Source organism: Aulostomus chinensis, chromosome 22, assembly GCF_037954235.1.
Source record: "Aulostomus chinensis isolate RoL2024-O1b breed Wild chromosome 22, RoL_Achi_v1.0, whole genome shotgun sequence".
NCBI lineage: Eukaryota > Metazoa > Chordata > Actinopteri > Syngnathiformes > Aulostomidae > Aulostomus > Aulostomus chinensis.
In genome coordinates, this window is record NC_141341.1 from 16,974,679 (window position 1) to 17,000,611 (window position 25,933).

The window sequence follows — 25,933 nt, forward strand, 5'->3', positions numbered from 1 at the left end:
TTTTATGAAGACTATGAAATAATCAACCCATTATTCCACAAACACAACATTAACAAAATAACTGGTTTGGTTCCATTTCACTGTTTTTTTTTTACAGTTTGCTAGCCACAAACTTTAGAAAGATAAAGGCTGCTATTTGAGTTGGTTTATGCAGTCAAATAATTCCCGACGGCGTTAGCGGAGACATAAACATATCAGAAGGAAGATTCAATATTGAAATTACATATTGGGATACATGAGTCCTAAAAAGTGTACATAAGTAAAAGTTTTGTTACGTTTTTAAAAAGGATCCTACCACAGGTTGTCGTTGACACTGAATTTCAAATTAAAAACAGTGGAAGTGCGAAGCTAAATGTTGTGATGATGAAGTTGTGGATCTGTTGTGGTGTGTTCATAGCGTAATGTTAGCTCTGTAACTCCAACGGTTGCATTTGCAATTTAAAAATCACAATGGTGGTGTTAATTTGTGAAAACCATCACGCTAAACAAAACATGACGGTCTAATTATTGCAACAGAGTTCTTTTTTGGCAGTAACCAAGGTTAGCTTTCTGTAGGTAAGCCTGCACAAGTGCGTCATCCCTTCTGTCCACGTAGTGTCCAGAAAGAGAACTGCTAATGAATGCGATTAACATATTTGTAACAATTATGATAGCTTTTTGCCCTAACACACCTGAAATGACCATGAAATACAGGTAAATAACAAGGAGAAGTACGTATAAATAACATATTTGAATATTTATGTTCAGGCGGGTTATCCTCCTTGTAAGACTAAAAAAGGTTCATTTGGCTGCTTGAGGACATGCTTTGGCAACTGTCATTCAAATTCTTTTGTGTTTTGTCTACATTGAGATTAAGAGGATTTCGGATTAAGATGAAAAGCTCAAAGTGATATCGTTACCATCAGGACATCAGTCTGTACATTTATAACTTGACACTGACTCACACGAAGACTGACAAAGACACACACACACACATAGACACATAGACTGACACGGGGTTCTAATCCCTTTTTCCGTTTACTGATGCGTTTGCTTGTTCGGCAGCACAGAGATTACCCACAGTCCCCATTTCCTGTTTTTGTTCCACCTCTAAAGCCATCCTTTTCTCCTATGTCATCCACTGTGTATGTGTGTGTCACTGTAGTAACAATCTAACAGCTCCTGGAATCCAAATTCGCTGTTTTCTCAGGGCTTTGGGGTTTTTTTTGTGCTCTTGAAAGTGACTTCCACGATTCTTTATTCTCACATTATGGTTTGCCATGTCTATCTATGAATACTGGATGTTTATCAGACACTGGCACTGAAACCAAAGATTTACTCTATGTTAGGCTAATAATTGCCCAGCAGAGGATGTGGTCAGTGCATATGGTATGAATGCATGGGCAACATGTTTTTAGGCTGGGTAGATGCTGAAATCAGAAAAGCAGAGGCATATGTGTATACATACATACACACACACACACACACATATATACAGTACATACAGACATACTCGTGTGCATCATAGACTGCAAAGTAATCTGATGTCAACACAACACGCGAGTTCTGTTGTCTCACCTTATTTAATAAAAGAACCCATTTGACATTTATTTCCCAGCTCTAGCAGCTGTTGTAGTCTAGTTCACTGTACCTGTGCGTGCGTGTTTGTGTGTGTGCGTGCGTGCGTGCGTGCGTGTGTGAACAAACTGTTATGTTTGGTATTTTCTTTCACACAATGTCTTGTTGTCTTGTAAATAGAAAGTGAGTAAGATTTGTTTTCACACCAGGAAGTAATTCATGTTTTGCTCTGAGGGACAAAATATTAGTTCCCTGCTACCAACACACTATTTCTGTTAAGAGTTATTAGACATAACTGCACACCTATATAGTCTAAAAGACATTGATTGTGTGGGTGTCATTACATGACAGTGTGTAGGGCTGGAACACTGCTGCGTTAGTAACAGAACACTGTTGTCTCATTCTCTGGTCAGCAGACTTGTTATGCTTGACAACATGGCAGTGTTGATTTTAGAGCAGTTTTGAGCAGCTGCCCCTCCTCTCACCATCCAACTGTCTGTTGAGGGGTGCATACAGAACGGAAGTTATCTGTAATCTGATTGGGCAAACTATGGATACTCAAGCTGTTTTTACATTTTGTGAAGGGAGGTTATATGTTCACATTGGCAGGATCCAGCTTTGGTAGCTGTTTAATGGCCAATATTTAATCCATCCATCCGTCCATTTTCTTCCAATTATCCTGTGAAGGATTGCGGGGGGGGGGGGGGGGGGGGACTGGAGCCTATGGACAAGTCGCAGGGCACTGTCGCCTCACAGCAAGAGGATCTTTCTGTGTGAGTCTCCATGTTCTCCCTGTTCCTGTGTGGGTTCTCTCTGGTACTCCAGCTTCCTCCCACAGTCCAAAGACATCAAGAGAGGACGAGGCTGATTGATACTCTAAATTGACTGTAGGTGTGACTGTGAGTGTGAATGGTTGTTTGTCTCTATGTGTTGGTCCTGTGATGGACTGGTGACCTGTCCAGGGTGAACCCTGCCTCTCACCTGAGGGCAGCTGGGATAGGCTCCAGACCCCCCGCGACCCTTAAGAAGATAAGAAGTAGAAAATGGATGGAGTTGATTAGCAAGATAATTTTCACACAAGAAGCCCCATGATATTTGAAGCATGAAGGCAGTCATGAGGAGTACGAAGTCATCAGTAAACAATGAACAAACTCCACTACATGCGCAGGATTTACAGGTCAGCACAACTTCTTCACCCTTCTGTTTTCGGCATGATGACATTTGCAGTCTTGTTAAGCCACTTGTTGGCAAGTTTTTAAGGCACATATAAGTTTACTGAGTGTGGTATTTACTGACATATTTTAAACTGCAGTACAAAACTTTAAGATACCTTTAGCTTGTGTGAACCACAGGCCTAATTTCAGGCTTTAAACCCATTCAAAATCACATTACTTGGAGACGAAGGCAGTTGAAACCAGACATTCAACTATAATGTTGACTTATTTTCCAGTTTTTGGGCTCATTCCTACTCCACTCTAAACACACTAAATTTAAGATGAATATTATATAGACCTTAAACACATAGAAACACTCATAAGAATAGTCCAAAAGCATGCATTCCAATAGAAGCTGCAAAGTTGTTTTTTTGTTTTTGTTTTTTTTAAACATTGTACTTCATATGTCTCCTCTTTAAATAACCATAAATACCCAAGTGAATTGCAGAAATTTTTCCTCTGGTTTACAACTACACCCTCTTGTCTCTGCCGTTAATGTACAAGCAGTTCTTACTGTAATATTGTCAGATTTTGGCTGCATGACTGACAAAGATCTGCTGGTCCTCGATCCAAAGTTGCAGTCCAGGCCGGCCCTATTTTATAGAGAGATTCCTCCCCTATGAAAATAACATCACACTCTTTGATGTGCAAAATTCCTGCCAGCCTTGTATCAGAGAGGTTGTGTGTGTGTGTGTGTGTGTGTGTGTGTGTGTGTGTGTGTGTGTGTGTGTGTGTGTGTGTGTGTGTGTGTTTGTGTGCATGGCAGCCTGGTTGCTGGTTTGGGCTCAGAGTTATGCGATGGAGTGGAGAGATTACTACAAATCACAAAGCCCCATTCAGTCATGAGAGGACTCTTAGGGAGCACACTCAATGCGTTTTTAATTAGAGCAACTTCTCAAGGCGTGCACACACACATACATGTACACACGCACACACACACACACACACACACACACAAACACACATCTGTCTTTGGTTTTAGCTGTTTCTTTGCCTACTCATTACTGCATATTACTGTTTTTGATTTGCATCCAGTATTGCTCAACACATTCAACACCACTGTGGGTGTGTGTTGGTTTTCACTGCTTATTATTGTGAAATCAGTGTGTGTTTAGAGTTGTATGTGTGTGAGCGTGTGTGTGTGTGTGTGTGTGTGTGTGTGTGCGTGTGTTTGTGTGTGTGTTGACATCTGCCTTGCTCTGTCTGAGGGTGTGTGACCGAGTGCTACCCTGTATCAGAGGGTCTTTCTGTGTTTGTGTGTCAGTGGCATATTGCAGGGCTTAGGGCGGCGCCAACTCAGAGCCAGCACTCACTCATTACATCACCTACACACACACGCACACACACACGCGCGCACGCACACACACACACACACACACAAGATTGCTCAGAGCTCTTGCAATTACCTGCTTTGTCCAGCGCAGCCCATCTTTGGTTGCTGGCTATTTGAGTGGTGAAGTCATTTTGCACAATCCCTGGGATTCCATATGTGTGTTTTCTACATGTGTGAACACATGTGTGTGTGTTCCCTTTGTCGGAGTATGTTTTCATTTTGTTTGTGTTGTCACAAATGTAGGCCTTGTAAAACATGTTGTAATGAACCCCATTCTTTGGCTTCTTTCTCTCTCTCTCTGTCTCCTCCTTTCTCTGTGTGTGAGCGCCACATCACAAAACAGTCAGGGGGTGTAGATGCACAAAGTATAATGTAGATTACAGACCAAGCAAAGTAAATAAGAGCAAGCATCTCATTATCCAGCAAACATTGCATTTGCTCTATTACAGGCCACTACTCTGGTCCACTGTAATGCAGCTCAACATGGAGGGCACGAGAAGGCATGTGACAAAGAGGAAGGAGTGTGAAAGTTTAATGCAACCACACAATGTACCCTCTGAACATCATTCACAGTTCATGGACGCGCATGCACACACACACACACACACACACTTTGATGAGAGAGGTAATTTTACCTGGGTAAGCAGATACCTCCATCCTTCATCCATCAGGGTAGACTTAAGCCCCACTGGTGAGGCGAATGTCTCCCAGGCAACAGTATTGTAAGGCAATGTCGCTGTGGCAGCAGTACCTCGAGGCAACAATAGGGTTTGAACGTGATGTCGGAAAGAAACATTAATTGTCTTCAAGGCCACAGTGGAAAAATGAGAAATGTGTGATAACATAACTGAATGGAAAATATAACACACGCACACGCACACACACACACACTCAGCAGTGATGATGCAATATGTAATTCAGATTTAACTTCACATTGCATACCTCAGATTTTTTTTTAATTTTATTTTGTTTATTGTTTTAGATTTAGGGCCATGCATGTGCACTTCTTTTGCAAGTTCATACAAATGCCATATTCTCACACACTCACATAGGAAAAGCGAACCAAAATAGGGTTTTTTTCCCCCACAGATATTGTTTACGAAATAAGAGGTAATGGGTTGTTTTAAAAGACATTGGGGTGAGTTTGATGAGGCAGTGAAACAGCTGGAAGTCATCAGAGTGTGACTTAGGGAGTGGGAGTCAGTATATACAACTATTTTAACCTACTGTAGTGTGTGTGTGTGTGTGTGTGTGTGTGTGTGTGTGTGTGTGTGTGTGTGTGTGTGTGTGTGGTGCTGTTATGTAACCAGTTGTAAACATCTGTTGAATGCTGTTTACCTGATCCAGTTTGATCATCTCTCATTCAAATAATGTTTTTTTTTTTTTACTTGTTAAGAGAGCAGACAGTGGCGCAGCAGCCGAGGAAGTCACTCGGCGTTCAGCTAAGTGACATTTAGAGCCATATATGAGCTGATGGCCTGTGTGGGAACTTTACTTCCTCTGCCAAGGACATGATGTTTTCAGCTGGATCTGATGGTTTGTTTGTCCGTCTGTTCTTCAGCATAATTGGGTTGATTTCCACAAACCATGATGAGGGGGAGTATCACAGGCCAAGGAGGAACCCATCCCTTGGGGAAGATCCATTTAAAAGATACTTCTCTTTAAAAAAAAAATGTCATTTGAATTTCTCACCAATGGTTTCTTGAGCACTCAAAGACTTATTTTCCCCACACGTCACTTTATACTTAGCTTCAAGCTAACAGCCACTCCCTACGAAGAACAGCAAAACTGTCAAAAAAGGTCTGTTTACAAACTACCAAGCACGTTTTCCAGTATAATTCACGTCTTTTTGATAAGTGTTACTCAGTCCAAACGAACTAAATACTACCCTTCAATTCAGTTGAATCAACTTGCACTCTCATCTACTCTTGTTCATGGTGGCACTGCACTGGTATTGTTGTCGGGGTTTTTTTGTTGTTGTTGTTTTTTTTTTTCAACCCAGGTAAAAATGTCTGTTCATTACAGAGCATACAGTTGGATAAAATGGAGGCAGATTGTAGCTGTTTCCCCTCAGTCGGCATTAGCTTCAAGCTAAATACACACAGCTGGATCTGTCTGCACTCTGACAAGTGATGCAAGAGGAGAAAATGTCTTTGTCAGCTTATGACACTTATTTGTGAGTACATAAGAGGAAAAATACCCTTTTTGGGTGAAGTATTGGTTTATGCCACAATTAGCGTGTCAACATCGGCCATGCTAAAATTCTTTAGCACGAGGTGCGACAACTGAACTGAAAATGCAGGTCCAGATCTGTTCTCGCAGAAGCAGTGACATTGCAACTGGATATTTTACCCTGATTTTCCTGCTTTGGATAAATGCCACAAGTGTCCGTTTGTTAGCTTTTTTGTGTGTAATAGCAATACTTGGCCACTAGATGGAGGTGCTGAGCTGGTGATTCATTAGAGGTTGAACTGTAAAATGGGAAGGCTCATGCCATGGGGAACTGATGTTGAAGGTCATAGAAGTTGTGACATACAATGATTGGGCTTTTAGTTTAGTAACTTCTTCTACTGAACGTCCTTAATTCGGGCCAGAAGCAGTGATCTCTCAGGTCTTGGCCACACACACACACACACACACACACACACACACACACACACACACACACACACACACACACACACACACACACACACACACACAAAACGATGCACACACCAGAGCATTTGGAAAGGTAAGTTAATGCTGTCTTGTGGCTCCGGAGATGGTCACCCTGACAACCACTTTCTCTGACGACTGTTCCCTGACACCAACATTCCTCTACACACACGGACTCACTCCTCTGAGTTCCCTGCTGCTGTTGACAATGGCACCGACTTTGATCATATTCCTCTTTAAATGTATCTGGGGCATGCTCAGCATGCTGTATTGCAGCTCATAGGTGAAGGCATGGTTCACAGCTCCCTCATGCACACACACTAAGTGCACTCTGTTAGCTGTGTGACGGAAGAGATTGTGAGCGTGGAGTACTCTGTCAGTGCAAATGTACTGGGTGTGGTTCTGGTTGCATTAAGCGGGAATGTCTCTCTGAGCTTTTTATGGAGGATTGTTTTACACTGGGTGATGGGAAGCTTCTGTAACATCTCTCTCTTGCTCTGTATTTATATTAATATTTGGGACTTTCCAGCTGCTTCCCTCCTGCTCTTAAGACACCAAATCAATTCCCCCTCTCGAAAAAAAAAAAAACAGGCTTGTAAATTCTTCTCCCAGGAGCCCAGCAGCTCGCCCCTTCCTCACGTCTCCCCTGGACAGTAAATCTGCTTTTTATTGAAGGTATTTTATCTTCCAGCAGTCTTCTACACATCAGAGGGGTAGGAGTGGGCTTGACATGATCAGGGTGACCATGATGAGGAGTGTGTGGTTTCATGTTCTTGCTCTTCATCATCACATCCTTCCTCTCCTCCTCCTCCCTCCATTTTGTTCCTGTGAGGGATCTCAGTTTCATCTGATACCAGCAGAGTGCTGCATGCTGATTCCTCCACGTCTCCACGACCTCGTTCTGGAACACTTCTATTGATTTGCAGGCTCAGGGAACAAGGTCACGTGTGCCAAGAGATGGCACAGGTCTTGATATCATCAGTGTGGGACAAACCCAGATTAGCCACACCAACACCGGCAAGTCCTCCCTGTATGTAGTAACATGTTTATTAGAGGAGCAAAAGGCATAAAGTTGAAGACTTTTCTGATGTTGATGATTCATGTCTTACTGCATTGGCGCTCCGGTTTGTGTCAGCAATGCTGCTTCTGGAATCCCCCGTCCTCTCTGTTGTTGTTGCTCATCCATCCCGATCTGTATTTCAAACCCAGCTTTGATATGTCTGACCAGTTGCCCAGCGTATATCCTGCATCTTTCTAGTTTTTATGTCAGTGTGCGCGCACTTGTGTTTTGACGAATTTCAAAAGGAGCCTGACGGAAGCACTGCCCCAATAACTATCAGGTGAATTATTTGGTAACCTTTAGCTTTTTTTTCCTCTTCCACTCTTGCCTTCATCTCAATATTTATTCCCTCTTTTGTTTCCTATTCCTGGATATAAACACCACTGATATACTGCTCTTTTCCTGTTAGCTGCTGTGTGCATTTGTGTGGCAATGGTTTTCTCCAACACCTCAGTGTGTTGACAGGATCTGTCAACTGTGCTTATAATGGCTTGAAATAAAAGCAACCAATCACTGTTAGGGAATTAGCAGAGACACCCAGCTGAAGTGTGCTATTAAGCACCGACAGGAGGTGTGTGAATCATTTTGTGAGCAAGATGACGGTGATAAGTGCATGTGTGTATCTGTATATTTATCTCCACACTGCTCTCAAAATGCTCATTCGTGGAGTGCAGCGATCACAGGCAAGGCAGAGAGTGGGAGGGGCACTTGCACATGCACACAATCACTACACACACTCACATACACACTGTGGTGAGCCTGTCAGTGTTGGATGCTGCCGTCGCTTCAGCAGATGGATGTGCAGGACTGGAAGTGTGTCAGCTAGGAGAACAGCACTGATTGGAGTGTTTGTGTTGTCTTTGTGCATTCTGAATCTGTTTGTGTCTTAGAGTCAGAACTGGTGTGTGTTTGTCTCATAGTAATGGTGTCAGTGGGTCTTTAGCATACTAACCGTAGTGTGTGTGTGTGTACGTGTGTGTGTGTGTGTGTGTGTGTGCGTGTGTGTGTGCGTGTGTGTCAGCAGGACTGATTCAGCAGGAATGATTTGATCGCAGGGATTCAGGAGCACGTTATTGGCTTCGACTCAGGTCTTTCGAGAAGGATTACAGATGTAACATTACAGTAGGACGACATGCTAGACCCTCTTTAGGGGCTTCAGGACAGCCCCAAAATGGGGAACAGCATCCAGAAGAAAAGAAAGGTCCAGACAGAGAAAAACTTCCTCACACACCCCTCCCCATTCGCTAGCCCTGGACGGGAGAAACCAAAAGGCATCAGGTTGTTTGGACGGCCAGACAAGCTGAAAACAGGTAAGAGAAAAGCAAGATCTTTATAAATTGGCATAAATAAACAGAAAAATTACTTAATCAAGTGCATGGAAGATTGACCGAGAGCAAAGGAATTCTACAGTTTATATTTGTAGGGTTAGACTTATTTGCTTTTGTATTTAAAAAGGGCTGAGACTGACTTTTGTAGCTGGCTGTGTACCCTTGTTTGCTTGTGTTTGTGTTACTACATCTGTATGTAAGCTTTTTAGGTGCAGTGTGATCATATTCCCATCTTGACTCAACCTTAGTCAGCTATAAGGCTACCTGCTTATTGCACAAGTGTGCACAAATGTGTGTGTGTGTGTGTGTGTGTGAGAGAGAGAGAGAGAGAGAGAGCAGGGGGCAAGAGTTCTCCTCTGTTTATGCTGCGGTGATTTGTTCCTGTGTAATATTTTACGAGCGTGTGAGCTGCTATTGCCAGACCACTATCCCTGCAGTGGAAAACCGATCTCAGCCAGTCCCACGCTGATCGTTGTCTCTGTTAACAGTCCCTGAAGCAACAAACACCACCAGACAAACAGGTTCAACACAAGCTCACACTGACATATTGTTCGATAATGCACATTTCTTTCATGGGTTGACAATCTTGATCTCCTTCCAGGACAATTCTATTCTTTTATTTCTAATTTTTCTCACATGATTTCATCCCATCCTTGTGCCTCTAGCTGAGAAGCACCCACACACCTGTGCCTGTCTAGTTACCCTCACCTTGGACCACCAAGTTCATACTTGAATGCCGGTGGACAGTTGTGCCATTTTCCCTCAATTATCCTCAAAGTGTTGGCAAGATATCCCGTTAATTAGAATAGGACGGACAGATGGACAATCTCCTGGCGTGGAAGAATAAAAAGCACCCCTCAGACCCATATCTGCATCACGACATGAACAGAACATACTTGCAAACACTTAATAAGAAGCGTTTGCTGTCTTCAGCCAGACGAAGGTGGTCACCAGCTTGGATATGTCTGCTGGACGATGACACAATTGAAACAAATGTGTTTGGCGATGACCCCGCCTACACATGGATGCAACTTGTGTGAATGTCCGATCGCATCATAGAATTCAAGCTAGTCCTGATCACTTTACTCTTCATGAAGAATCAAATATGCGGTCTATTAACTCTTCCATCGTTGTCAGAGGAAATCCATCAGCTTCTAATAAAATTGGAAACACATGCCAGGAATATTGGCAGTCAAATATAAAAGAGCAAGAGGTTCACAGGCTGGTAGCTGATTATCAGCCCTGTTTTGGCAAACCGTTCAAGCATTGAGAGTTGATATTTTCCGCAGACTGAACAGGATTTTTTGGATAGGTCTCCTGGCAAAAGAGCTTGGAAATGTTCATGTGTAGGTGCCCCCATAGATATGTCCATACGCGAATGTATCTTCCTGGATTCGTCTATACACAATTTTAAGCAAGTGAAAATGTAGAGATAAATATAAACTTACACCAATTAATTTGAACTGTCCGACTGTAACAACAGTAAGGTACCAAATCTGAAAGAATAACCCTTATGATAAAATACATCCAATTTGAGGAATGTTGAGTGATTTAACGCTCGTGTAATGTCATTAATATCTGTCACAATGACCACTAGTCGTTAAGTTGGTGCGTCAGAATCTCAAAGTTCATTTACACCATCTTCCAGTGCCATCAGACAGAAAGACATACAGTCGTCATTAACTGAACCAGACAACGGTAACTGTCCACTCAATACTTCCATTTTTCCTTCTGAGTGTGCAGTCTAATTCTTTTTTGCGATGACAGAAACACACTTTTTCTCTCATTGAAGCTTTTGAGACAAAGGTTCAGTTTTAAGAGACTTTATTCATCAATTCATCACCCCGATGACCAAAATCTTGTCCATATATCTCCCTTATTGGACCCTGATGCTCCTGGTTCTATTGGTAACAAACAAACACCACTGAACCCCGTATGTTGACTGTATGGAGGTATGCACCAATCATCAGGCTAAAACAAGACTGGGAATCACAACTACCAAAACAAGAGAGTGGTAGGAAAATGCTCATATAGTTAATGAATATATGTATTCCGGGTGGTCGTCATCTTTGTGTGTGTGTGTGTGTGTGTGTGTGTGTGTGTGTGAGCGAGCCTCCGCTCTCCTGTATTCACCATTCACAGGGAGTTTTTTCAGAAAGTTGGGTGTGAATGCAGTCTACATTCCAGCCGATTTCCTTACGCATGGGCACTCATCCAGCGCACAAACACCCAACTTTTCAGAGCAAATGAAGCCCAATTCCTGTCGTGCTTTTGGCACGTCTGCATGGTACATATTAGCCCAAACCCTGACCGACCAAGAGAAACAGGACAATAAAGCACTGGAACTATCTTTGTACAAGTGCTTATGTGCAGCCATGTCGACAGAAAACTTCAAAGATTTTGCTTTTATTTCTACCCTGATAAACTGAAGCTGGTTTAAGTTAGAGTAAAGGCAGCTTGTCGTATAGCAGAATAATGAAACGCTTGATGAACTCGGTCACTGGATTGTCAGCCTGTGCTCTGAGGTTTTGGCAACATTCAGACTAGAGGCCCTTCCTCGTGTCCTTCACTACTCCTGAGAGGTTGTTCATGTTGAGAGCTGAAGCACAGCATTCTGGGAAATGAATGGATGTCTCTCTCTCTCTCTCTCTCTCTCTCTCTCTCTCGCTTTCTCACATGCACACACACACACACACACACACACACACACACACACACACACACACACACACACCTGGCTATTTCTGTTTTTTTTTTTTTAAGGTCAAACAGGGGTGTGTTTTTGTCCTCTCCCTGAGTCACTCACTCTGACTCTTTGGAATGTGACGATAACATGACAACAAGACTCAGGTACATAAAGCTGTGCTGTGTTGGTCTGTTTGTTGGACTGTTGGCAGGATCACACAGAAACTACCAGGCTGATCTACATGAATGTTAGTAGAGGGGGTGGAGCATGGGCCAAGAGCCAGAATGGTATTGTTGTAACACTTGAAATTATTTCTCAGGAAATATTTCATGGACCTCCATGTCAAAATTCCTAGCCATTATTTTGTGTTTCTTTTGCAAATATTTCTAGACTCATATGATGGTTCCAGTTGCAGATTTGGATGTGAGATAGCAGGGTGTCTTTTAATGTTTTCATTAGAGTCTCAGGCTTATTGACAGGTGGCGGCACGGTGGTGCAGTGGTCAGCACTGTCACCTCACAGCAAGAAGGTTCCAGGTTCAAGTCCCGGCTCCAGCACAGGATCTTTCTGTGTGAGTCTCCATGTTCTCCCTGTTCCTGCGTGGGTTCTCTCTGGTACTCCAGCTTCCTCCCACAGTCCAAAGACATCAAGAGGGGACGAGGCTGATTGATACTCTAAATTGACCGTAGGTGTGACTGTGAGTGTGAATGGTTGTCTGTCTCTATGTTGGCCCTGCGATGGACTGGTGACCTGTCCAGGGTGAAACTCGCCTCTCGCCCGTAGCTGCTGGGATAGGCTCCAGCCCCCCCCCCCCCCCACGACCCTTGACAGGATAAGTGGAAGACGATGGATGGATGGCTCATTGACAGTAATGATGTTGATTAATATGAAGGAATTTATTTGGATCCTTATAAAGGTTTATTTAACAGTGGATTATTGGCCTTGGCAGAGTTCTGTGCTTGCTTAGTACATTTAAAGTCATGTCCTCACCTTGTTTGTTTGTTTGTTTTTTTAGTAAGAGTTACAGCATTGTATTCAATTTTTAAAGATTGGATTTTTTTCTATTGTTAAAAAAGTCATACTGAAACAAAAGAATAGATACGGACAAAAGATCCAAACGATCCAAATATAACGAAAATCAGTGGTCGGGGTGTAAAACCACAGTGAGATATCGGTTAGTCAAAGGTCAGGGAACCAAATAAATTGTTATGTCACCAACTCATTCAGGATCAAATCAGTTGCCAGCCATTCCTACAACTGGCCAATGAGGCTTTTTCACTTTAAGAGGGAAAAAGTTCACAATTCTAGGATCTCAAATACTTACAAGGTTTCTTCGCAAGGTTTGTAGCAGGATCACAAAAACAAACAAAATAAATAATAATAACTACATAAATAAATAACTGCTAATTTTCACCAAACTTAAGTGAGCCTGGAGAAACCTGTCTGCACCAAATGTAGGCTCGCCGTTAGCGAACCATTGTTTTGGTTTTCTGGCCCTCAAATTTTCACTACTATTATTTCCGAAAGGAAGTTGTTGTTTTTTTTCCACTTCTGCCTGAAGAGGAGTAGTTAGCAACTTAAGACACAAATATTCCCCAAAACAGAGCTGGACTCACACGTGGAAAGATTGTATATTAGACCTTAGTTTCGTCCTCAGAGGACGTTGTTTGATAAGACACCCACAAAAATTTATAGGGAACTGAGCTGATTATTGGTTATTTTTCACTCAAATCAGGGTGTTATCTTATTGGTTACAAAAACGAAAATGTGAGCGTTAGACAGTAAAACTCACTGTGCAAGATGTCGCTTTGTGCTGAGACTTTGAAACATTGCCAGCAAGGCTCCACAATCACAAAGATTCCTTTTCATCTGGAGCTAAGACAATGACCACAGGGACAAGATTAGCTCACTATGAACTCACTCTACTGCCTCTGCAGGTGGTCAGTGACATACACACACACACACACACACAAACACACACACACACACTGCCATCGTTTCATTCTTAAGCTCTTTTGAGGTTTTATGAACTCTTTTGAGGTTTCATAAACTTATGCGAGGGAGCTGACGGATGGTTCTTATTACATTTTCATACCTGTTGAACCTTCAGCTGGTTTTTCATCTCTGGACAGACAGGATCAGGATCTCTCCGCCATGAGGAGAGATGTCAAAGCAATTTAAGAGACAGATATTCCCAAAACCTCTCTCTGCTATGAGGAGCGATGTCAAAGGGTCCGTTTTATCAACTGGTAAACCCGACATATCAGGACGTTTCTTCAAAACCCTCCCTTCATCCCCACCCCTCTGCACTTGGCTCTTTCGTCTTTGTGCTGCTGTTTCCTTGACCTTGGCTTGTTGAATATTTGTTAATCTTCCAGCATTCTAAAGTGGAGATGTACACATGTAGGCTCACGAAGTGATAACTCACCTTTGATTGCGCGGATGGGAAAGACTGTGATGACAGAATTAGGACGAGACAGCGTAGAGAAGGTGACTCTGGTCTGTCGAGTACAGTGGGAAGAGAAGAAAAGAGGAACGTGTTGTACGGGGCTGTGGAGACTTTGAGAACAAAGCTGCTAGCAGATCTGCCAGCCATTTTCTTTACTAACTGTCTTGTGCAGGGCGTGATATTCCATATTCCATTATCCTGCTGGGTAAGGCTCGCCTAAGCCTTTCGATTTCTATAAGCAGGGCTAAGACGCTCTCTTCTTCGCCCTGCTTTGAAGATCCCATTTACTGGTTGCCACTGTCAATGTCGTAGACTCCCTGCAGAGGGACTTTTCCTCTCTGATATCTATCCCTACTCTTCCTGTCGCCATCTTACCTTCAAGCCCTGATCTGTTAGGATTTATTGCCTTTTCTGTCTTTTGACACAGACAGGCTCTACCTGAACAAAGAGGTTTTTCTCAACTGTTTGCATAGCAAACCTCAGTTTCATCTTTTAATTTCTGCTCTCTGTGAAGATGCGAAAGCACAATATAATGGGGAGACTGAGGAAGCCATTCTTGTTGATGAAGTCCAAAACTCCAGATCTGTCCAGGTTTGGCCATACTACAACTAACTTCTCTTTTGCTTCTGGTACATGGAAATGAGTAAATATGAGAAGTGACCACAACCTGCGGCATATAATGTGATCAAATTAAAGGTCGCAGGGGGGCTGGAGCCTATCCCAGCTGACGTTGGGCGAGAGGCGGGGTTCACCGTGGACGGGTCACCAGTCCATCGCAGGGCCATCAGGAGCCATTAGGGGTTCAGTATCTTGCTCAAGGATACTTTGACATGGTCACTGGGGGAAGTGAGGATCGAACCAGCGAACCTTGAGTTGCTTGAAGGTCACTCTACCTCTGTGCCGTGCTGCCCATCCACAGAAACAAGGCAATGGGAATTAATCAGGATCTTTTCCTTTTTCTGTGGTGGTCACAGGACTTCCCTTGTTCAACGACAAAATGCGATGGGTGGTGTTAACTGACATTAAAACTCAAAAGGTCTGCACTTGGCCACCCAAACTGGACAACGGGAGATGAGTGTTTGAGTCCCGTTCAGGTGTTCTTTATAACTCTGTGTTTCACAACCTTCACGTTACCAATAAAGTTTTCCTAATCTTAACCAGGTGTTTTATTGCCTCATGCTCACCAGACCTCAACTGCATGAAAAGTTAATGGCAGAGCAAAAAGCTGTTATCAGTTGATAATGATAGATTTAAATTTCTGGGTGCCAGAGTGTGTGTTATGTCCTCATAACAGATTATGGACGACCCACTATACATGGCACCTTTGTGGAATGGGTTTGCGAGGAATGAGGTTGTGTCATAGGTGTCCTTAAGGAATGAAGAAGTATGCATACGTAAACCGTGAAAGGATCCTAATCGGCTTTCCGTTAACTTTGTTTTTGTCGTAATTACATTTTTACAGACGTCATGCCACCGCCTCACAATGTGTTATTAAGAGGTCCTTCGTCCAGTCCTCTCATGGCCTTCAGAGAGTAAAATTACAGTTGCTTTCTTCCCAGAACTAAAAGACGAATTAGAATTCGGTTAGTCTGCATATTCAAGCCTTAAACGTAGCACGGACCATTGGATAGCATCGCTTTCAACTAAATCCTCCACGACCCATTAGCCCATTCCATTGCTGCAAAAATAAACTCTCAAAGGTGCAGACTATTATTCAGATTTGCCACATGACTGAACCCAAATTTAACATTAACTGCCATGGCAAAGTAATCCTATCATTCAGCTAAGTTAAACATCAGTATTGGACTCAGCCTTGGCGTGATGGATATCTTCTTGGTTGCAGTAACACGACACTACATTGCTTGGTATCATGTGAATCTCTGACTTTTATGAGCCCGCAGAGATTTGTCACCTCACACTGTTGTAGCTCTTAGCACGTTTGCAATTTTTGCTCTGTTTTGTTTTTTTTATCATTATTTTGTTTCTTTAGTGTTTTATTTCTCTGTTACTATTCTCCCAAACTTTGTTTCTGGCTTTTACTCACTACCAGCATAGAAGCTAACAGAGCTAGCAACAGCCTGAACTTGAGTGTGGTGGTCGAAAAGTTTGAAATCTAATGTGAAAGCTAAAAATACAGAGGAGGACACGAGGAGAGAACTGTGTATGACATACATACAAACAAGGTCCCTGCATGGAACTGAACTTGGAACACTGCTAATATCTGTTCTGCTATCAGGACTCATTCATCAACAGCAGAATTTTAAAGAATATAGCGTCTGAGTTGATTTCAGCTTGCTGCGCTGCTCCCAAGTCATAATATGAATTAATGCAGCTTTACATTTAAGAAAGTGGGTCAAGAAAAGCCAAGACTATATTTGTCTTAGTCCCTGCAGTATTAGAAGAATTTCTGTTGTTAACACATCAGCACACAAGTGCACGTCATGCTGCACAAGTCCCTCGGCTTCACTGTATCAAAGGCCTCATTGTTGAACAGCTCTGTAATGGGGCTCTGTTGAGTAGCTTCCTGCATCACCACCTAAATTGAATTAAATCATCAGACCATATTGTTAGCACACACACGCACACGCACTCTCATACACATAAAGCACACGCACTCAAACATGTACACACAAACATACATATACACACCCAGTGATAGAGACCTGTGTGTGACCTTGCCATTCAAAGGTCATCTTTTTAACTTCAGATTTGTTTATCTTTTCAAACAAGAAGAAAATCAGGTTGTAGTACAAGCGTAAGGCTTCACTTTCCAAGATTACCGTGTCCGTGTTATAATTTAAAACGAATGACAACCTTAGGACAACCTAAATTCACTTAAATTAGTTTATCCATCAATCAACCCCCTGACCCTTTGAGTGCTTTATTCACAGTTGTTTCACTTAAGAGTTTTCTTCTTTTTCTTGTTTAGTCATCAAAAGCCTCAGGAGCAGAGCCAGCGGACTTGGCACCAACAGGAAAAGTGGCCTTTTATAAACTGATACAAGTGAATTAAATCCGCCAACCTGATTCGACATCTATGGAACACTGTAGGTTTTGCAGCCTCAAATTTGACATTTTGGCCATTGCCTTTTGGGGGTTTTTAGTGTTGTGGTGGAGCACCTCTAATTTGATTCCCCACCACTATGGTAGGGGGGGTCAAAGCTACCCTGCCTTCTTGTCTCTTGTACTTTAAATGGGACCATCATTTACAAAATGAAGATCATGCTGTATTGAAGAAGACTTGAAATTTGCATATGAGACCATAAATTCTTCGGAAAATGTTTATGGAGGTAATAAATCAAGTGAAAAGTGCTGTAGGTTTGTAAACACGTTATTTTTGTTTCTATTTAACTGTTGAGAAGACTTTAAGAAAACTGTGGAAATTTCACAAATTAAGAAAATGTGCATTTGTTGTGCTCCCATCTACTGGTTTGGACCAAACGGAGTAGATGGCATAACGCTGCCAGAAGGTGGTGCTTGAGGCAATTTCACGCGTGGTTGTGTCTGCAACATACACAGTAGAAGAAGAAGAGCTGCACACGTGAAAACTGGAACAGTCTTGTGGAATTACCTTCAGTCTGACAAGATGGAACTGTTCTGTAGTATCAGCCATATTGATGCTGTCTGGAGAAAAAGGCAGTTCAGGAATATCCATGACGACGTCGGCCGACAGTTGTTTGGAGACGTGAGTTAAAGATTTACTGCATCAGAGCCGATTCAAATTTGGGCTTTTCAACTTCTGTTATGTGCTCTCTTTTTTTTTTTCAATTCACAAATTCAAGTCAGCGGAAAACGGAAATTCAGGGTTTCGTTTTTATTGCGTTGCCTTTTAAAGTGACCTTTTCTTTGATACTCCAAAATATGCACCAAAATAGGTCAGTGGAAATGTTTGGCCTTCATATTTTCTGACCTTTACTTTTTCTTTTTCTTTTTTACATTTATTTTTATTTTAAATGGTGAAAGCGCCCTTGCCGGCTATTTTTGAGAATTCAAGTCAAAGGTGCTTTGAACCCCCAGGCCGCATCCACTCTTTTTCATACAGTCAGTGGTTACATCTTTTTTACATCTCCAAACTTTAACACTTCACATGTAAGCTGTCACGCACAAAGTGAGACACACAGTTTTTGAACCTGTCCACAGGAGCACGCCGTGCTATCCAGATTCCTCGTTGTCCCGATGTGTGATATATTAGCAGAGGCTTTGACGTGAGCATCATTTCACAAGATCAAGGTTTATCTGAGCCCATATAATTAATTAGGAGCAATGACGCTGACTACAAAAACCGTCGTATTTCTGTTGAGTCACAAATGTATTGCAAAGCATCTCTAGTTTCTTAGCTTCCCTCAAGACAAATCAAATGAAATAAAATGAAATAAGACGTATATCATCAGTCAGACACTTTAGTGGGTTTTAATGAACATGGTTCATTAACATCAACAGCTTCGGTTATGTCATCTTGCTGGTGTCGGAAGACCTTGGATTGATGCTGGCGAGGAGGTCACCCTGTAGCGCTTCATGTCTGTGCCAAGCAGATGGTGCCTAGTCAGTGCCAGCCGCTGCCTTTTTGTACTTTGTACAATATTTGGCAGCAGGTTTACTCAGACACACACCCTCGTCTTTTCACGGGGATTTACAAGTGTTTTCAGACTGATTCAGTCAAAATAGTTTGGACTTGTTTGTGAAAGGGAGGCTCAGTTCTTTGGCTGTGTGTCATAGGATTTCGCAGGGCAAGAGTGACGAGGAAGAAGTGCTATTGAATGGCTCACGATTGGCCCAATGACCTTTTGTTTTCTGTGGGCAGACAGCGTATGCACCGGTTCTACACTCGCACCACTCAGTCTCCGCATATTTCGCACACATTGTAGCACCTTTTGTGCTGATAAACAGACCAGTACTTTTTACTGCTTGAGCTCCTCTGTGCGCTGCATGTATGATGTGTTGACACAGGCTCAGTCATTGTAGCTCCTGTGTGACTTGGATGATGCTTCTTCATCCCTCACAGTTCAGCGTTCAGGGGTCCGCAGAAGTTTAAGTCCCTCTGGTCTTTTGCGTCCTCATCAGCTCACGTGATATGGATAAAGAATCAGCATGTCCACAGTGTGACCTCATCCTGAGTATTTAGTCCATTGTTTAAAAACCCTCTATAGTTATGGTGTGAGTGAAAGCAAGTTAATGGCTCAATCATGTGATACGAGATGATTCTATTATTATAGTCCAAAAAAGAACAAGGACCGACTGTCTCTCAGACGAGTCCATGTTTTACAGTCTCCAGACTGAGGTTGAGACATCACAAGTGGTTACGTTTACATGTGCACTAATATTCTCAAATTGACAACATTCCAAATTCGACGATGTAAACATTACATCACGGTTGGATTTTTTGGGATTGTGACTTTATTTCGGATTTAGCAAGAGCAAATTTGTGCAGAAGAGGGTTAGGGTTAGAGAGTTAAAAACCTGTAACTGACGGTGTTATTACACAGTTTCCTTTTCTGCGAGCATCCGCTATCCTGCATGTTTAGATTCGTTCAGGTCAAACAGCCCCAAGACATTCCTGAAGAGAACCAGAGTCGACGGGCTGTCCTGTCCTGTCCTGTCCTGTCCTGTCCTGTCCTGTCCTGTCCTGCGAGAAGGCTGCGGAAGCTGTAGGTCTTTCATTAACTCATCAATCATTCTAAATGAGACCATTCGCCATTAGGGGGACATGGCTTCAAATAACTGGCAGGACCCTCAATTTTTTTTTTCTTTCTATTTTTAGGTGTCCACTACTTTTTTGTAGACTGAAAGTATTTCACTGTTGGAAAGCTGGTCTTTTTTTAATTATTATTATTAAATTGTTCTGTCTATGCACATTCAAAGCCCAAATATTGCTTTGATTCCTGCTACATGACCAGAGAACAATGGTGTGGAGTGGAAAATGACTCAAAGCAGAAATCACTGGGCTCTTTACCTTCCAAGATAAAACTCTGCTATGCTTTATGCTCAGGTGTGAGATAAAGGAAATAAAACTTGCAGCAGTAGATGATACTTGACTCATTTCTGTTGAAGTTGGAGTTTTTCTGAGCCAGTTTATGCTTTAATACGTTTGAGCTGGGCTGTCCTTCTGATTCCTCATTCCTGCTTTACTTGTACTCTCTTCTGCAGGGTGGATTTGTCTCCAGGGTCACCTAGGGGACTCCCTCGCTCACTCCCACACACCAGTTGGCAACAAACGCATTTATTATCGTGCTGTGAGACACTAGACGAATGTAGCGAACAGTGGGTCAACTGTCTCCACCGTGAGGCATCCATTATCTGTATCGGTGTTTACAGAGCTTTCATTCCGGCTCACAAAAAGCTTTGAAGCTGGAACGACAAGCAGCAAAAACAGCTCATCCTCCTCAAGGAAAAAAATATGCACAATCCCCTTATCGGGGCGAGAGAGACCAGGAGGGAGGGAGAGAGCAAGGGAGGCATAATTACAAAAAGAGTGACAGTTTCTATTTTTAAGCCCATGTGGGTTCCGTGACTGAAGGGTCCTGAAGTGCAGTCACCTCTGCTCAAGTTTACAAGTCGCTCCAGGCCAGGCTTAAGAACCGAGTCCATCTCTACAAATAGGTTAGAGAAACAAGATCTCCCCGAGGAGTATAGGATTAAACAAGAGTGACATGTGAATGCCCGCTGAAGACGTGTTTTTTGGCAAAAATAAAGGCACCACATAACGTTGAATCAATAATTTTGACACAGTGTAATTTAGAACAACTAGCTCGTAGAGACAGGTGTCGTCAATGTGAATAGCTCTTATGGGGGGGGGGGGGGGGTTTGAAATAATCATTCAAATTACAAAGCCTTCGTGTTACTTTTTCATTCATGTCTTTTACACAAAAGTAGATATTAACAGAATACCAGAGGGTTTCTCTTATAAAATGGCGCAGAAATGAGTTGGAAAGCCAGGAAATAAGTGGGCAATGTAGAATGTCCTGGTCCCTCCTATCAAAGTCAATGGGATTTTGGTGAAATTCTTGAAGTAAGGTCAGTGGTTAACACAAGGTTGAGATGGTTCAACATTTTGCTGGATCGTGTAAACTACATCAGTCAAGACCACTCTCGTGTTTTTTTAAGCTTTTATGTCTTAAAAATGTTGGTAGCTAACAAGCTGCTGAACCACACAACAGAGATTTGCGTTTACGTGAAATGTCATCATGCCAAAAACGTAAGAAGCACAAAGCTAGATGAGGTGATGCTGAAGTCGTGCGTCTGTGGTGTAGGAAGCATAAAGTTAGCTTGGTATTTCTAACAATTTCATTTACACGAATTGGTTGCCACAGAGCTTTTTTGCTGCAATAATCCAAAAATCCAATGTAGAAAATCTCATGGTGTTACTCTGTCCCAGGTTAGCCTGTAAAAATATATCATCTCTTCAAGACTCTGTTAGGAAGGAGCTGTCCCTCCACAGAATCCTCACTGATGTCACTGGAGAGCTGTCCCCTACGTCTGCCTCCTGTATCAGCCTTTATTCACATAGAGTTCATGAAAATGATGCAGTCCTGGAGGCACAGCTTCAAATATGGCCTACCATAAAAACGCAAGTGTGCGAACCCCCCCCCCCCCACACACACACACACACACACTCAATATGCAGGTGTCATTATTCAGGTTGTGGCTACTCCCTTGATTTGTATTCAGTGGCTGTGGTAGTGCCTTTGAGTTGTGAGCTCTCCTACATTGAAATGTTTAGCATTAATCAGAGGGAGAAGGACACAGTCCGTCCTCCATCTACTGAAATATTTTATGTATATGTTGTGATGATGATATCCTGCATCTGCTCACGTGACTCTCACGGAAGGTACCAGACATGGAGTGCAATTATGCTGATTGGACATAAAGAACATAACCAGCGATTATTAAAACTTGTTCTCCAGGACCCTACAGGATGGAAGGTCACAGAGGGGAGGAAGGAGACTGAGGGAAAGTGAGAAAAGGCTGAGGGGAAATGAGAGGGGGAGAGATTGATGCAGGGCCAAAGGAAAAGACATGAATCACTGGCCACAGTCACCGCCACCACCCATGAGCCACCTGAATTTCTGATTTCCTCTGAGTGGGTCTCACAGGGGCTGAGATAGAGAGAATGGCAGAGAGCTGGTTGAATACAACAGCAAGGGACAAACCCAGCAAAAGAGAGACAAGGAGGTTGTTTATGAGTTTTCACTGCAGACCTTTGTAAAACAAGCTAACTTAAGAAATCCCTATCAGTGTGACAAATATCCTGCTGATGTTCTCCCTCCCTCGCATGAACTTGATTAAATGACAAGAGCACAAACAGGCAAAACCACTGACATTATAGTGTTGGCAAGCAGCAAAAAGTGGAACAGCTTTGGTTTAGCCTAAGGTCAGGGAATTAAAACGTAAGAAGAGCAACTGATGAAATATGGAGACTCAAAACTACCCAATAGGTAGTGAACATTAAATAAAACAATAAAAAATGCATGATAAATTATTTTAATCTTAAATATAAAGTGTAAAAGAAATGTTAGTGTGTAGTTAGTACTAACTTGTGAAAAGTACTGTATGTTACTGTAGCCTGGCAACAGTAGCATATAATGAATGGACAGTTAACGTCACCAGGAGAGTTAGCTAGCTAGGGTAGCTCACTGTGGGTTAGCACGTGTGGCTAGCTGGAATACCGTCATTTTCAGTAATGCTCAAGTCTGACATCATGAACAAATCATTGCTGTGGAGATACATGGATACACAACCGCTATGATTAGTCAGCTGTGTGTCAGACATCATTTTGATCATTTCAAGTTTGTAGTTATGATGATAATTTGTTGCAAATGAAATCTCACCAAAAATCAGTCGTTTTATCTCTCCTTGTTCGTCTTCTTAACAACACACACCGAGCACGTACACGCCCAACTACACAGTACAATTACACAGTAATACACAGCAGGCCTTTATGAGGCCAAACAGGAAACTGCTATTTCTCATGTGGCCTTGCTCTTTACCTGACACTGATGCTGCGGTCATGATGGAGACGGCAGGGCAGCTGTCCGCCGTACAGCAAATGAAAGGTTGAACTAGGGACAAAAGATGAGCTAATGCTCACCATGCGGTCAGTGTGTTACATTTTCCAATAAATGTGTGTTAACGTCAGTGTTTGGGCTTGGTCAGTCTACTGGGAGTCATATTTTATATTAGTACTTACGGCTTTGCAGTTATATGTGCTGTATCTGCAGTCTCATGCATCATGTCCCAGCGTTCTCCAGTGGAGCATGACGACATGGTGTGGGTGGTTTCAATAAATGTCAGCGCTGACACAGAGCATCTTATCTGTGTGTTCTCCGAAGAGACGAAGTTACTGTCTGCTCCGGTATTACTAATACGTTTGCCTTTACTGTTAGTCAGACTTCTCTGATTATTTGGTTGGTTATGATTTCATTATTTTTAGTCACTTTTTTGTGAATGTGCATCTAAGATATATTTTCTTCAACTGATCAGATGTGGAGACTGATTTTGCACATTAAACTTTTTATTAGGAATCCTACTCAACCTAGGAAAACAGTTGTAAAACATCTTTGTGGCGTCTGCAGGAGCTGCACGAGTATTAAAAAAAATACTCCAATGTTTTTGCTTGGGCTTGAGCTACATTTATTCAACAGGTTTGGCATTATGAACTCGAGGTGTAGGGCTTTCAATAGAGGAAAGGTGGCAGAGCCAATATGACATCAACTCATGGTTGGTGAACTCCCATTCTGAAATCCTGAGGTCAACATTTTGGCCGATGCAACCTCTGACAGAGGCAACTATATTGGGATGAGACAGTGGAGCTCGTGGAGAGGGAGGAGTGCACCCCCAGCTCAAATAAGCCACACCCTCAATTATGCATAACTTTAAGCCGCATTGTAATTGAAATTGTGAGTTATATTAAAAAAATGAATCCTCCAGAGACGCTCACAAGTCTTTGACCTCAGGTCCAAGTCAAATCTCATGTCAGGTCTCAAGTCTCTCATGATTAGGGTGACCTAATGTCCTGTTTTCCAAGGACATGTCCTTTTTCATGCTGTGTCTGCCCTGTCCTTTTTTTTTGGGGGGGGGGGGGGTTGGTGGAAGGTTATATTACAAAATAATTTTGTAATATAACAATTTTATTGCCATACAGAGGAGGCACATTTTAAATGTATTTAAATTGTACGGTGGTGCAGTGGTCAGCACTGTGGCCTCACAGCAGGAAGGTTCTCCTGTCTGAAGTCTCCATGTTCTCCCCGTGCCTGCGTGGGTTCTCTCCGGGTACTCCAGCTTCCTCCCACAGTCCAAAGACATCAAGAGGGGACGAGGCTGATTGATACTCTAAATTGACCGTAGGTGTGACTGTGAGTGTGAATGGTTGTTCGTCTCTGTATGTTGGCCCTGCGATGGACTGGTGACCTGTCCAGGGTGAACCCCGCCTCTCGCCCGTAGATGCAGGGATAGGCTCCAGCCCCCCGCGACCCTTACTAGTAAGGAATAAGCGGAAGATGACGATGGATGGATGGAAATTATACGGCATCTTTGAGTAACCTTCGAGTAACCTTCGAGTATCAATGGTCACCCGACTCATGACGTAGTGAGTAATCATCTGCCGTGGTCTGCTAAGAACTCAGCATAGCTATTTTATATTTGGAGAATTAAAAGAATGCTCAAAATGATCATCCCGTCCTTCATCAAGTAGGTACGCTGATGCAATGTGAAAAACACTATAATAATAACACTAAGTTGTATTTTTTCCTTTTGACGACATACCAGTGACAGGCTCTTGCTAGCCAGCAGTTCACTATGCCTCTAAGTTTGGGGCAAACTGTTTTCACGGCCAAGCCCGGAGCGACCCACAGTCCGATGGTTGGCGACCCCTGCATTACCGCACAGTTTGTTTACAGCCTGGTCAGTGGGAGCAGAGCGCGCATGGATAATGAAGCACGCGCGTGAAAAAGGAAATGAGATTCAACTTGTTAGACCGGCTATAAGAAAGAAAGAAAAAACAAGATTGTTGTCAAGTCCCAAACGATGAGTCAAAGTCGAGTCTTAAGTCTTTTGAGGTTGAGTCTCAAGTCTTGAGTCACTGTTTGTGTGACCCAAGTGCAACTCAAGTCCAAGTCGCAAGTGCAAGTCCCCATCGCTGTCACCCTTAAACAGTTACCAGGAAATAGGTTTGGAAACAACTAACCTTGTCACATTAAGGGCACAGTTAAGGCTTAGTTAACCATTAGTTAACAGTTAACTAACGTGAATAGACATCATTTATCATAAATATTAACCTCACAGGTTACAGCAAAGATGGGTGGAAAAACTACAGGAGTTTGGTGTTTAGGTGAAGTTTTGCTTACATACATGATACACATTCCTGGCCTTACAATATATTGAATATCTAAAAAATACTAAACATGAACAACCATTGTTTGTGTACCTCTATTATAAAGAGTCGTGGAGGTTTTTGTTTTGAGCTGAAAACAAGTCTATGACTCACACTCACAGTGTTTCCCTCGATAGGGTACCACTTGTTGGAGGCCTAATGTCATACGCAGTTTAAAGTGAATTCCTCTACAGACTCTGGATGAAATCCAGCATATAAAATGCAAATGGAGTGTCGTGTCAAATCACTATTGTTTCTGTCAATGTGTGTCTACTTAAGTAGA

General features: G+C 42.6%; 1 protein-coding gene across 7 annotated transcripts in view; it reads left to right on the top strand.

The window, feature by feature from the left end:
* nhsl3 (NHS like 3) overlaps window positions 1–25,933 on the top strand; it is a 40,086-nt gene that overhangs the window by 1,347 nt on the left and 12,806 nt on the right. Inside the window, exons 1-2 of one of the 7 annotated variants that reach the window (XM_086192641.1) lie at window positions 8,583–8,635; window positions 8,844–9,132. The exons of 2 other annotated variants lie outside the window; for them this stretch is intronic. In XM_086192641.1, coding sequence (XP_086048767.1) covers window positions 8,994–9,132 — 139 coding nt within the window. In that variant the 5' untranslated portion in view covers window positions 8,583–8,635; window positions 8,844–8,993. Of the gene's footprint in view, window positions 1–8,582; window positions 9,133–25,933 lie in introns of those variants that run through there. 4 more of the 7 variants (XM_086192644.1, XM_086192642.1, XM_086192643.1 and 1 more) reach the window with 4 other exon arrangements.